The sequence below is a fragment of the Condylura cristata genome, unplaced genomic scaffold (genome assembly GCF_000260355.1).
Source record: "Condylura cristata isolate star-nosed mole 26May11 unplaced genomic scaffold, ConCri1.0 scaffold00028, whole genome shotgun sequence".
Classification (NCBI taxonomy): Eukaryota; Metazoa; Chordata; class Mammalia; order Eulipotyphla; family Talpidae; genus Condylura; species Condylura cristata.
The window spans coordinates 17,890,050-17,903,775 of record NW_004567129.1 but is presented as its reverse complement, the minus strand read 5'-3'; the positions used below and the strand labels follow the sequence as shown (position 1 = coordinate 17,903,775).

Sequence of the window (13,726 nt, the reverse complement as noted above, 5' to 3'; positions counted from 1 at the left end):
AGGGAATTCCAGTAGCACACTGAGAGCAGGCAAAAACCAAGAGACCCCCAAGGCCCACATATCTGGCTTTCTACCAGACGTGGCTACTTAACTCCACCCTCAAGTCCCAGCTATCCTCCCTTTTGTGGTGATGACATTGTGGGATTTGCAGTTTTTGGTATCTTGGATATCTTTGGCCTGGGGGGGGGGGTCCATAAAACCTATTTTTGGAGTTTGTACAGGCCATCCTTTCCCCTAATAAGAGGATTCCCCAGAGACAGAGTGGGAGCAAGGCAGGTGGATGGACTGAAACACACTGCCAAGGGGAAGCCAGTGAGACAGGAGAGATCTGCTGAGCCACATGTAGGTTAGCTCCTTGGCCAGGGGTCAAATCCGGGCCCTAGTGGAGGCCCTTGAGTGGAAATATTCTTTAAAACTACATGGAACTGAAAAACAAACAAGCAATCAAACATGGAACTGGGCCCTCCCTGGTGGCGCAGTGGGTTAAAGCACAGCACTGAGAAGCTAAAGCCACTTCAGCATGAATTTGATCCCCACTACCCAGGAGCTGACCTACATGGCGTGGCAGACCTCTCCTGACCCGCCCGCTGCTCCCCTCAGCAGTGTACTTCGTCGGTCGGCCTGTTCTGCTCCCCACTCTGTCTCTGGTGAATCCTCTCACCACCCCTGCACCTCTGCCTGTACCCCAGTTCTATATGCACAAATAAATAAATCTTTTAAAAAAATACACGGAACTATACTTTTGACCTAAGAGTCTCCGAGCTTCAGGGTTCTTGGCCGGTCCTGTTGGTCATATGCATAACATGTGGTGAAGAGCAGACATGATTCTGCCTGTTGGTGCAGCATTGGACATTTGTTGCCTCAGCTGATGCTCACAGGGATCCTCGTGAGGAAAGCAAGGCAGTGACAATTTCCCCCATCACCTGTGTCAGTCACAGAGGACTGTACCTTGGAAAAGGGAACTGTGACCTGGCCAAGGCCACTTAATAAGCGAGGTGTGGCTGGCGAGCTGCTGCTGCCCCCCCACCCAGCCTTTCATCAGAGCCTTCACATCCCTGTGCTCCCCCTCCTCTATAAACAGTGCAATCCAGAAACAATGACGCCAGTGAGACCAAACAGTAAAACTCTTGAGCAGGAAATCAATTCCTCTTCATAGACAGCACGTAATTGAGACAGGAGGCGCCTGAATGGGGTCACCGGCTTTCCCAGGTTGACCTGAGTGGGCTCCTGGGGCGGTAGGGCTTCACCTGAGACAGGCAGACTCCCAGGGCTCCTTCTCACCTGCCTGAGTTCCCAGCACTCCAGCTCTCTAAGAAAATAGCTGAAAAGAGGCTGCAGGAAGGAAAGAATTAGATCAACTTTTATTTGATTGTTAAAGAGGCAATACTCACTCAATTCTTTGGAAAGGTACAAAGGAGTAGGCAGTAAAAAGAGTCCCTCCCATTCCATTCTGCAACCTCCCCACCCCTATCGTTTCCCAGTCTCCTCCCTGGAGGCAAATACTTTCCCTAGTTTCTCTTAAGTCCTACCAGAGGAAGTGGCATATACACGCAAATGACAATCAAATTTAAAATTTACTTTCGCCACCCCCCAGTGATGTGTTGAATAAGGAACTCAGAACTCCTGGGTTTTTGTTGTTGCCCTGTCGTTTACTGTGTGCTATAAGGCAATTCTGCTGAGTCTTTCTTTCTTTGCCTATAAAGTGAGATAACCCCCAACCCAGGGCTGCTGTGTAGATGAAACTAGATGCAAAACTCTATGAATAATTCCAATTTTTATTTATTTGATGTGATTTAATTCCTCTGCCCTGTCCTAGAGTCAGATTTATGTAAGAGCCCCTTCCAATTCCTGAGGGGTGTCTGGGTGGGGTTGGGAAGTCATTGGCTGACCTTGGCCCAGCCAGCTTGGTTCGACCAGAAAGCCAACACGTATCTGAGGGTCTGCATGTCCTCATCGCCATCAGGTGCTACAACCCTACCTGGAGAGCAGGTTAAGTGCCTGAGAAAAGGAAACTGAGGCAGGCACAGAGATAGGAGAGCCAGAAAAAGAGCATAGCACATTTCTTCACAAGATCAACCAAAAGCAGGGTCTGACACAGCCTCCCTCTGATCAGGGTTGTACCAGCAAACTCTCAACTTCTGTGGGGTACAGGCCACTGGGTGGGATCATGTGCCTGTCCTTCCAGCCACCCATCTGCTTGTCTTCCCCAAACTGCTGAAGCCTCGCCAGAGACAAGCCCTATCTTTGGCACAAGGCCATATACTGAGATGAATCAGAATGGGCTGGCTGGAGCCAGTGGGTGGAAGGCAGAGGACGTACCAGGTGGAGGACACAGCAAGGACCAGGGCTCTTGGGTGGAAAAATGTTGAGCCAAGGAGGACACTGAGGTTGAGTGCAGGGGCTGAGCTCCCGGCTCTCAGGTCTGCTGGGGGCCATGGGAAGCAAGGAAAGGAAGCTAAAATCGCAGGTATAGACAGTCAGGCAAAAGGATGCTGACGGGAAGGAGAGCGCCATGAGACACTGAGGAGTGGGAGACAGGACCGCACACCTGGAAGGACACCGGAGGCCAGCTTGTGTCCGTGGGTCTGCACGTCCACACTGCCACCCTTTGATGCTACGTCTCCTCAGCCCTCCTCAGTCCCCCTTTAAGGAGTTTCTGTTTCTGGACAGAAGCTCAGCTTGTCTGTCTGGCCACCACCCAGGGCCTCCTGACCCCAAATCCACAAAGCTCCTAGCCCCCAGCACCAAGGGGAAGTGATGGAGAGCAGTGCCTGGAGTGAGATATTGGAAGCAAATCCCCCATTCACCTACGGTAAGTCACTTCACCTCTGTTTGTGAAATGGGGCTGTAATAGGAGTGCCCCCCCACCCCCGATTTGGTAGGGAAACTTAGCTGACCAAAGGACCCAAAGTTTGGCCCAGTGCCTGCCACACTATCTGGCAAGCAGAAGTACCACCTCTGGAGCGTGATGTCAGAGCGATGGGTAGCTTCAAGGGGACTCTCCAATCCCAGAGGCCTCGGCCCCGCCCCACCCCCCACTTGGTGGGATTTAGGACTCCTGGGAGAGCCTGAGGAGGGGAGGGGACCCGTTTGAAACTGGGGCAGTCAGCAGCATGGGTGGTTTCTCCAGCCCGGGAGCGCGGACACGTGTAGGAGAAAAGGATGGGGGTGGGGTGAGGGCAGAGTTTCACGTGGGCCCCCTGACCTCTCATCTGGGGTGCTGGCTCCCCGGCCGGCAGGCCGGCAGGGGGTGGGGCAGGGCTGGCCTCAGGTCTGCTGGGGGCTGGGGGGGGCGGGTCTCCCGGGGACTGCTCCTCCCGCCTGCCGCCGCTTTAAGAGGCTCCGCTGCGACGGAGGGCCGGAGCCGCAGCCTGAACGAGCCTCGCGGAGCCAAGCGGGCAGGTGTACCGCCGCGGGGGACAGCAGCGGCATGACCGGCCACCACGGCTGGGGCTACGGCCAGAACGACGGTAGGCACAGCCCCCAGCCGGCCTCCAGTCGCTCGGATTCGCCCCGACCCTCCCGCCCAGCCAGTTTCCCCGACCCGCGAGCTCCCACCCTTCAGGCCCGACCGGGACCCCACTCTTACCCAGACCCCGAAACCCGACCCACCTGCCGTTGAGATCCTTGGTTCCCCAGCGCCCGGCGCAAAGTCCGAGCTGCGCCCCGGCCGGCCCCGCCGCCAGCAAGAGACCCGACTGAGCGCGTCTTGCCTCCTCCTCCGCGAAGCCCCAGTGTTCGCTCAGACCTGGGTCTGGAGCGCAAGGACTAGAGGTGGCCCAGGGCGTCAGGAGGCGGGGGGCGGCCGCGGTGGAGCGCTGTGCGTGGGCGTATGTGGGGGAGCGCGCACGGTGTGTGCCCGGAGCGCCCCAGAGCACGACTCCGCGTGGGCAAGGGTGCAGTGTCTCTGGGGGGAGCTTCCCCGCAGAAGTGTCCGAGTTGTCGTATTGGCAGGTGTGTGAGAGCAGGAGTATTTGGGGGCGCACTCCAGTGTCTGGATGCCTACATAGACAGGTGTCTGGGCAGGTCCGAACCAAGGCTGGGGGCGTGGGAGTGTGGGAGCTAGTGGCCCACTCCAGCCTCCTCATCTGGACTGGAAAATAGCTCCCTGATCTGCCTCAGTTTCCTTAGAGGAATGGGAAAACCAGAGCCAGGGGGCTTGAGTATGGGTCAGTTCCCTTTGGGGCTGTTTCTTACCAAGAAACACATTCCGGGTTATTTCTTATCCTCTGGGCTATTTCTTTACAGCTGAAGTAGGGCATGTGGGATGGGGAGAAAAGGACATGCTGGTGGTAGGAACACACCCCTTTGTCACTCTTCTGAAAGAGGTGGTCATGCTGAGGGTGAGCAGGGGTCCTGGACTACAGTCTGGGGGCCAGGAGGGCTCAGCGGGCCAGAGGGAGTTAAGGAAGTGCTGCGCTGTCCCCGGCCCTGGCTGAGACCCCAAGGACACCGGAGTATGTTGTGAAGGTTGAGAACCCCAGGTCTAGGCATGCCAAAGCGGAGCCAGAGACACTCAGAAACAGGTAACAGACCAGCAGAAGATGGAGAAAGAGGCAGATTGATGAAACCCATAGAAGATCATCTTCCCCCGGCACCTGCTCTAAGCCAGCTTCTCGGTGCTCCCAGCCCCCCAGATCAGAGTTCCCCACACCAGCTGGCTCCCATCTCGCATTGTCCAGTACCCTTAGGTCACTGCCCTTCCCCAGCCAGACCTGGCTGGTCCAACAGGGTGAGGAGGGAAAGACAGGCAAGAGGTGTCGGCGTGCTGCACGCTCACAGGACTTCAAAAATAACCCAGTGGGTCTGGGCCACACTTCTGAGTCATCCACTGGGGACACAGTTCCATCAGCACCTGCTGCTGTTTTCTCTGGAAAACTTAAGAAGCCAAAAACGGGGAGAAGCACCAGCCAGCAATAGCACTAAAAATAGGCTGCATCTTAGGATGTTCCCTAGGGAGATGCCGAGCGTCTCGGCTGCAGATGGAGTCCCTGGGAGGCAGGTGGTGGGCGCCCGTGGGTGTGCTCACAGGTGTGTGTGTGTGCTCACAAGCGCGTTTGCTGGAGCCCCTTCCTGCAGGCCTGGGTTTGCGATGGGGTATTTGTGTGTCAGGTACATATGCAAATATCAGGTGCTGGCAGGGCTGTCTGCAAACAGTTGTGTTGCTGAGTTTAGCCGCTCTGGGCCTGGTGCGCCTAGGTCCGCGGACACGTGTGAGACTATAGATCTGTAGGGACATGCCTGGGAAGGGCAGGTGGGGGCAGTGCCTCACATCCTGTGTGTTTCTGTGCCCGAGATACGTGGATACAGGCATCAATTCCCTCATCTGTGAAATGGGGGTCAGGCTGGTTTCTCCTCCACAAGGTGGTTGTGAAGAGCAGAGCATGTCATGAAGCCAACTAGGTTGCTGTTAGCTCTTGCTGTTAAGACACACAGAACATGCCCAAAGAGCAAGGCACCTAGAGGTTGGGTCAGGGACTCTAGACCCTGGGGGCCTCTCTGAGCATGTATTGGGAAGTGGGGGGTGCTCACTGCCCGGAATAGCCCCTGAGCCTGTAGCTGCATTATGCTTCCTTCCACACGTGACCTCCCTAGGCTTCCTATGAGCTCTGGGAGGTGAGTTTTTTAAAAAACATTTATTTATTTATGCATACAGAACTGGGGTGCAGACCAGAGGTGAAGGGGCAATGAGAGGATTCACCAGAGACGAGTAGGGAGCTGAACAAGCAGATTGCAGAAGTACACTACTGAGGGGAGCAGCGGGCGGGTCTGGAGAGGTCTGCCACACCATGTGGTCACCTCCAAGGCTAGAGATCGAACTTGCACGAAAGTGGCTGTGACTCGCTTGCAGTGTGTGCTTTAACCCATTGGGAGGGCCCAAGGGAGGTAAGTTTTAATGAGGCCATTCTGCAGACAAGGAAAATGAAGTTGAGAGAAGCAGCAGCAGAGCTGGGATTAGAACTCCAGACCAAGCAGCTCCAAACCATGGGCTGACCTCTGAAGGAATGACAAGGAGACAGGTGCTATTGCCTATAGCCCGGGGCTCCAGGCTAGCCCGAGTCCTTGTCCTCTCCCTGCCTGCAGGCCCCTCAGAGTGGCACAAGCTATACCCCATTGCCCAGGGGAACCGCCAGTCACCAATCAATATCGTGTCCAGCCAGGCTGTGTACTCACCCAGCCTGAAGCCACTGGAGCTGTCCTACGAGGCCTGCACGTCCCTCAGCATCACCAACAATGGCCACTCAGTCCAAGTGGACTTCAATGACAGTGATGATCGAACTGGTAAGTGACCCCCTGCAGAACCTGGCCTTCTGGCACAGGGGTCCTGAGCCTGAGTTGGGCAGGTTGGAGGGGCAGCATGTTGTTGTAGGGAAGGAACGCTCTACCACCCACTGGCTGCAAAGCCGCAGGCTGAGCCTCAGTCTCCTTATGCATAAAATGGAAGTAAGAGGTCCTGTTTTCCTTTGCAGGGTGCTAGAGAGGAAAAAGGAAAAATTGAAGTGAGGTAGTGCTGGCATATAGCAGATGCTCAACAAAGGCTAATTCTTCCTTCTCTCCCATAGTGCTTTAGGTTGGGTAGTTTTCATTCCCCGGTCCATCACTGGCCTGCTGTATGGCCTAAGGCAAAGCCCTCCCATCTGTGTGAGTTGTCCAAGCCCACTAGAGCAAGAAGGGAGTGAAAATGTCCTGCATGCCAGCACCCTTACTAAGCTCTCAGACAGCTCTTCGGTTCATCTAAAGAATTTACCTCTAAATGGGCACGCAGAGACAGTGAGTTGGGGAGTGCCAGAATCAGACTGGTACAACCCTAAAAGTCCTCTCTTCAACCTACCATGACTTCAAGAGCCCAACCAGAGACAGGCCAGCAGGAACTTGCAGCCAGCCTTTCCATGGTCTCTGCCCCAGGATTAGAATCTGTGTTCTAGAATCCTCAGACACATTCATCAGTGAAGGGGTTTTGTCCTCATGATAAGGCTTGTGGAGGTGGAATGGGATGAGTAGGGAACCTGCTAGAGTCTCTTGGGTTGGGACATGGTTGGTCTGTGTCCTTTTCTCCCCACCCTGAACAATGAAAGCACTCCAGGAAACTTAAGTTTCAAATAGAATACCAAGAGCCAGAAAAGGGAAGGGAAGTCAGACCTTTCATTAAGAGGGGTGTTAGCTACTTAGTGTTGAGTTTCCCAGTAGGCTAGGAAAAAAGAGAAAGTGGATCAGATAAGCTCTTGCTGCAGAATAGGGGAAATCTGTCAGCTCCTCAGAAGTCTCTGACCCAGACCTTTGAAAAGGGACATGGACTTTGAATAACCCTACATGACAGGGTGTACCTTTAGTGGCCTTGGGAGGTCACCAAGGCCTCAACTCAAATATCAATAACTCAGTGAAGGTCACTGTTGTGGGGGAAGGGCCACGAAGGACCTACCTAGGGCACTGAGCCAGGAGCTCAGGCCCCTCTGGGACTCCCTTCCCCACCCAGATAGCCAGGTCTGAGTTAAGGGAGCCAGCAGAAAGAGGGCAAGGTTGGAGGCGAGGCAGGGAGGCCTGCTACAACAGCAGCTGTGTGCCTGGGGCAGGATGCCCTCCTTTCTGAGGCTCAGTGTCACATCTGTCCAATGACAGCAATAGTGTATCCCCCTGAGGGTCACCATGGAATTGGATTTGATGCCAGCAGAATGCTGAGCCCATCGTGAGTGCAAATGAATAGCAGTGTGTTCTGTTAAGAAGGAGGGGAGACTAAGGGCGTGCACGCTGAGGGACCACACTATTAGGTCCTGGGGGGGTGCTCCTAGCTCACGTGAGGGAGCTCAGCCTGCAGGCCCACCTGCTTCTCCCTCCCCAGGATGGAGCGGTTTGATGGGGACCCTGCCCAGCAAACCCTCCCTCCAGGATTTCCCTTGTCAACTGTCCAACATGGCCATGAGCAGATCCTGCTTTTCAGTTAAGGCAGGACAGGAGGGGCCTCTGGACTATCCCTTCTCCACAACCTCAAGGCCCTGCCCTGGTCATCCATCCTAGAGGGGCCTAGTGGAACGCTGAGCTCTGGGCCGTCACCTGATCCAGGGGCTCACATTCAGGCCTTGCTGGGGCTCCCTCCACTGCCAGATCCCTTTCAGTTAGAAACTTAATCAGTCCCAGGAGGCCTCACGCGTGGCCCCAGCTTCCCAGGTATCAGGGTGGGAAAGTCACAAAACTAGCACAAGTGGGACCTTCCAAAAAGACTTGGGAGGGACACTCAGGGAACTTGGACCCAGCCCTCAGAGCAGGGGGCCTCAGGAGCTGGCTCTAGACAATGCCTGGTCCTGGGGAGAATCAAGTTTCCAGCTACACAGTGTGACAGCTCTGTCTCTTTCTGGACTTAGGAAGGAAATATGGGCTTAAACCCTAGCTCAGTGCCTTGCTGTGTGACCTTGGGCAAATGCCTTGCTCTCTCTGTGCTAGTTTCTTGGTAAAACAGAGATAATATTAAGTTCTGTCCCTCGTGGGCTACAATGAAGACTGAACAAGATAATCCCCTGACTCAGCTCTGGGTCAGGAACCCAGATATGGAGCCTCTTGTTAGTGGTAATGGAAGCCAGGTAGGGGCTGGTAGGCAAGGTCCCAGCTCGCATGCAGAACTGGGCAGGAATGGAGAGACTGGCCAGATGGAGAGATAGATTGCAGCATCAGCTTCCTCTGCTGCCTACGGGCTGCCAGGATTTCTGCCTGGGCCCAGCTAAGAATCTGCCTGGGCCCAGCTGGGTGGTGGCTAACCCCTAGCTCTCTGAGGCCAGCGAATTTTCAAAATGGAAACTGTGTCCCCCTCCTGACCCCGACCCTCAGCCTGGCTCCGCTGCCTGGGCGTGGCGTGGGCCCTCACACGCCAATTGCTACATGCCCTACTTCTTCCTGCAGTGGTGACTGGGGGCCCCCTGGACGGGCCCTACCGGCTCAAGCAGTTCCATTTCCACTGGGGCAAGAAGCATGGCGTGGGCTCCGAGCACACAGTGGATGGCAGGTCATTCCCCAGCGAGGTAAGACCCTCTGGCACCTGAATTCCTTACCAGCCGGGGCCCTGGATAGCCAGGGGCTTGTGGGATGTCAGCAGGGGGCTCTGGAGAGGATGAGAAGCACGCAGGGGACTTTGGGAGAGATACCCACCCCCAGCACGGGGTCTCCCACCTGAGCTCTGCCCACTGCCATTCTGGTTTGTGTGTCTAGAAGTTTTCTAAAGGGCAGATCCAACCCCACCCCACTCTGGCTAATAACCGTTCAAGGGGTGAGCCTGGCACCCAGGGCCTGCAGGAACTGGCCTTGCCTGGCCTTCCCCTTCTCGCTTCCCATTCTGACCTGCAGGTGATAATTCCCCTGCCCACACCTGGCTTCTGCTTACCCTCTCAGCTTTTGCCTATGCTGTTCTCTCTGCCTGGATGATTTGCCTGGATGATAAATCTATACTTATCCTTTGGACTCAACAGTGGGTGCCACACCCTCAGGATGGTGTCATATTGGGTGGCCATTATCTACTTCACCGTTCATGAAGGGTAGAGCCCAAGCAGATCCCTCTTTGGGTCCCCTGGGATTCAGGAAATATTGGGCCCAGTGTAGGGTAGGTGCTATCTGTGGCCTTTGGGGGAGTCCCCGGCTTCCCCAGGAACCCCGCCCTGGGCGGGTTGACAGCCCACCCCTTCTGCAGAGGGGCCGGGAGTGTGTCGGGAAGTGGCCTGGCATCAGCTCCCACTGCTCCTTGGAGGTGCTAAGCCGTGATCACCACCACCCAACAGCTGCACCTGGTTCACTGGAACGCCAAGAAGTACAGCACCTTCGGGGAGGCGGCCTCGGCGCCCGATGGCCTGGCTGTGGTCGGTGTCTTCTTGGAGGTGAGAGGTGGTTATCGGGGTGAGGAGGGTCCGGAGCTCCAGAACCCAGTGGGCGCTGGGCTCACACGACCCTCTCCCTGGCAGACCGGGGACGAGCACCCCAGCATGAACCGCCTGACGGATGCACTCTACATGGTTCGATTTAAGGTGAGAACAGAGGTGCAGGCCCCTGACACAGAGCAGCCTGGTGGGGAGGGAGCTAGAGGCCAGACCATGGAGGGGCCCAGCCACACCTCTGTCCTTCAGCAAAGCCTCTCCGAGATGGAGGGTCCAGGTCAGCCCCCGCTGCTGAGTCCCCTTTATCAGGGTCACCGGCCCAGCTGAGTGCCGAGCCTGCATTCTAGTGGGTGTAGGATTGATAAGATTATGGCGGCGTCAATGTTCGTCTCATAGGCAATGTCACTAAGGGTACAGAAGGCAGGAAACACTGGCCCTCCCTGGTGCCACAGTGGGTTAGGACGCAGCACTGCAAGCTGGCCGCAGCCACTTCAGTGCAAGTTCGATGCCCGCCCTGGAGGTGACCACATGGTTGGAGACCTCTTCTGACTTGTCCGCGGCTCCCCTCAGCAGTGTACTTCATCTGCCTGTTCTGCTCCCCACTGTCTCTGGTGAACCCTCTCACCACCTCTGCACCTCTGGCCTGTACCCCAGTTCTGTATGCATAAAAAAAAATCTTAAAAAAAAAAAGGCAGGAGACAGGTCCTGTGGACGCCCTTCAGCCAACCTGCTCATGGCACCCCTGGGGGTGACCAAAGAGCTCCAGGAGCCCCAGCTTTTCCACGCCCACGAGTGGAGGGCCCGTGCGGCTGGGAGACAGCGTGGGGGAGTGCAGACCGCCCAGGATTTGCATCTATAGGCCATGGAGATGTGCAAATCTTGTTGACCAAACAGGGTGGGGAGCCTGCTGGTCCCTCCTGGGGGGCGGGGGTACACTGAAGCCTGCCTTCCCCTACTTGCACCCAGGACACCAAGGCCCAGTTCAGCTGCTTCAACCCCAAGTGCCTTCTGCCTGCCAGCTGGCACTACTGGACCTACCCAGGCTCCCTGACGACGCCCCCACTGAGCGAGAGCGTCACCTGGATTGTGCTCCGGGAGCCCATCAGGATCTCTGAGAGGCAGGTGAGTCCTCCCAGAGCACAGGTAGAGGGTCCCCTGGGGCGAGGCTGTCTCTACAGCCCCCACGGCCGGCGGTCCCACAGTCACGGCTAACAAACATGTAAACATGTAGTCTTGGCTGGGCGCTGACTTGGTTAATCCTCTTGGCCTAGGCTGAGAGGGGAGACCCTCTGATGCTGGGAACTCCCCTATTGTGTTAGACTCTGAACTGGAATCGCGGAGGGTGGGAGCCAGGTTCCACGGTCCAGAGCATGTAACTGAGGTTGGGGTCCCAAAGAGGGATGGCGTGTGGAGGAAGGCCTAGGATAGCAAGAGGAGGGAGAAGCAGAGGATGTTGTCAGGGGTCAAAAAGGAACCCCCATCCCCACCCATTCTGCCCTAAGTGTCTCTTCTGCCTCCTCAAGATGGAGAAGTTCCGGAGCCTGCTCTTCACCTCAGAGGATGATGAGAGGATCCACATGGTGAACAATTTTCGGCCACCTCAGCCACTGAAGGGGCGTGTGGTCAAGGCCTCCTTCCAGGCCTGAATGGCCCACGAGGACACCACCTTCCCAAGGGCTTCCATGCTCAGCAGACACCAAACCATTGAGGCTCCCTGCCTGGGGGTGCTGTGGACCCCCTTCAGTCAGCTTGCTCCTTGGCCACCCTGGAGGTTCTACACAGGGTCCTCAAGTTGGGGACTTCGTTTCGCTGCCCGGGGGACAGGAGCCCAGCGTGGTCCGAGCCTGGCGCTGCCTCTGCTCTCCACGCTCCAAAGGCCTCTGGGAACCTCTTCTTGTCTTCCCCACTGGCAGTGGCGGTGAGCCCGCCCTGAGCTTACACTGTGATGGACGAGACCTGAGCTCTCTGGGGCAGGCAGCTGGCACTGCCAGAAAGACTCAAGCAATAATCAGAGGTGGGCAGAGCTGCCCTCTCGGCGTTACCTCTTCTGCAGGCCTCCGCCACACATGCACCTCACTGCCAGGCCTTTAAAATCAGCACACAGCCTGCTGGAGGTGACACGGCCTCCTCTCTCCAGCTCCTGCTGCTAAGGGCAGGTGCTGGCTGCAGCTTATATAGTATCGCCTCTCGTCCTCACCCAGCCACCAAAGCCACCTACGTGACAATCGTCCTTGCATTGATTAATAAAGCCTTTCACCCACCACTGAGAGACTGCCGGGTCATCTCTGCTCCCATGGGGGTGGGTCCAGCACAGGATGTGGGGAGGGACCTGGGTGCCGGGCAGGTGAAGGTTTGACGAGGGCAGAGCAAGGGCTGTGCAGGTAGAGAAAAGGGGGGCTCTGGCTCACCTGAAATTCAGCTCCAATTGGTGTTCTAAGGCAGAGACCTGAACAGCACATTGGAGGCAGAGGGGAGAGCAGGTGCAGATGTGCTTGTGGTGCTGAAAGCGGGGCAGGGGCTGGAGTCCTGGAGGGCCTGGCATGCTCTCCCAGGGCCCATGGGGAGCCCAAAAAGGTCTGGAGTAGAGGGGGCAGGGCTAGAGGTGCAAGGAGGGACGATCCCTGTGGAGCTGCCAGGGGGTGAGGAGGGAAAAGGAGTGGCAACGGGCGGAGGAGAGATACCGGGAGGGAGTCCAGACAGCACTGGGCCTAGGAAGGAAAAGGGGGTCGGACACATTGTGGACTGGGACCAGAGAAAGGAATGGCCAACGTTTAGGGTGCCAGGCCCATGGCCCCTTGGCCCCCAAAATTTGTAAAAAAAAGTTCTGTTACTTTAGCATAATTTCAGACATACAGAAAAGTTGAAAGAATAATACAGTGACCCCACAGATTCCTCATCTTCTCTCTCATGCCCTCTCTCTCCACATATATACATTTCTAACTGTTTTCCTAAAAACAAGGGCATTCACGAGAACCAAAGCTGGGAAATTAACGTTGTTCCGGTCACTATCTAATCAATGTATCTTATTCAGATATTGCCAGTGGGCCCTAGGTTGTCTTTTATAACAAAAAATTACCAATCATTCTTTGCACTCTCTTGGCCAATCCACCCAGACTCCCAGGATATAGGTTTGGGGTGCATAGGCTGGTTAGGGAGCATGGAATCTCACTTGAGTTTGTCAGGTGTTTCCTTGTGAAGAGGTTCAGATTACTCACTTTTCAGAGTAATGTCATAAGAATGATTCAGGCTAACAATAATAGTTTGTCCTATACTACTTGGTGATGTTCGCTTTGTTTTTGTTTTTTTTTTTTAATTATAATAGCTTATTTTTACATCATTTTGTGGCTTTTCGCTTCAAGCTCTTATTTAGTTGGAGCATGATGTCTACACAGCAAAGTGTATATATACTCAGTGTCTGAAGACACTGGTAGCACCAGACCCCACATCGGTAAATCTACGTGTCCATCACCCCAAAAGCCCCATGACCTCATCAACTTCCTGCCTCCCCAAAGTCTACCATCCTGAGTCCTAATAACATCAATTACATTTGTCTGGTTTGGGCCTTTGAGTAAATGAAATCATTCATTTCAAAACCTTTCTTGGTTTCTGGTTTTGGTCATGAAATTCTCACAATCTTCTTCAACCTACTTTTTGTAATCAATAATGCGGAGCCTCCCATTCTGAGCCTTCCATGAAAATCAAAGAAAATATACACATTATTAAAAAAAAAGTCAGCTTTGGCCCTCCCTGGTGGCACAGCAGGTTAAAGCACAGCACTAAGAAGCTTAAGCCACTTCAGCATGAGTTCCATCCCCCCCTTTCCCGGAGGTGACCACATGGCGTGGCAGACCTCTCCTGACCTGCCCGCTGCTCCC

The 13,726-nt window shown here is 55.2% G+C and overlaps 1 protein-coding gene and 1 long non-coding RNA gene across 3 annotated transcripts in view; one reads left to right on the top strand and one right to left on the bottom strand.

Annotated features, from left to right (window-relative positions):
* Positions 1-686: 686 nt before the first annotated feature.
* LOC105854156 overlaps positions 687-13,726 on the bottom strand; it is a 19,377-nt gene continuing 6,337 nt past the window's right edge. Inside the window, exon 4 of one of the 2 annotated variants that reach the window (XR_001145870.1) lies at positions 687-1,332. This is a non-coding gene — a long non-coding RNA (uncharacterized LOC105854156). Of the gene's footprint in view, positions 1,333-6,251; positions 6,475-13,726 lie in introns of those variants that run through there. The other variant, XR_001145871.1, reaches the window with a different exon arrangement.
* CA7 (carbonic anhydrase VII) lies at positions 5,767-12,064 on the top strand. The gene is made up of 6 exons (XM_012730446.1): positions 5,767-6,282; positions 8,890-9,008; positions 9,759-9,854; positions 9,939-10,001; positions 10,818-10,973; positions 11,375-12,064. The coding sequence occupies exons 1-6, from the start codon at positions 6,006-6,008 to the stop codon at positions 11,495-11,497; spliced, it is 834 nt and encodes a 277-aa protein (XP_012585900.1). The 5' UTR covers positions 5,767-6,005; the 3' UTR covers positions 11,498-12,064.

Excerpts from the sequence above, each read along its gene's own strand:
- CA7 (XM_012730446.1), top strand. The coding sequence starts at position 6,006 with ATGACAAGGAGACAGGTGCTATTGCCTATAGCCCGGGGCTCCAGGCTA. Across the intron at positions 9,009-9,758 it reads GCAGGTCATTCCCCAGCGAG|CTGCACCTGGTTCACTGGAA; the intron begins GTAAGACCCTCT and ends ACCACCCAACAG. Across the intron at positions 10,002-10,817 it reads TCTACATGGTTCGATTTAAG|GACACCAAGGCCCAGTTCAG; the intron begins GTGAGAACAGAG and ends ACTTGCACCCAG.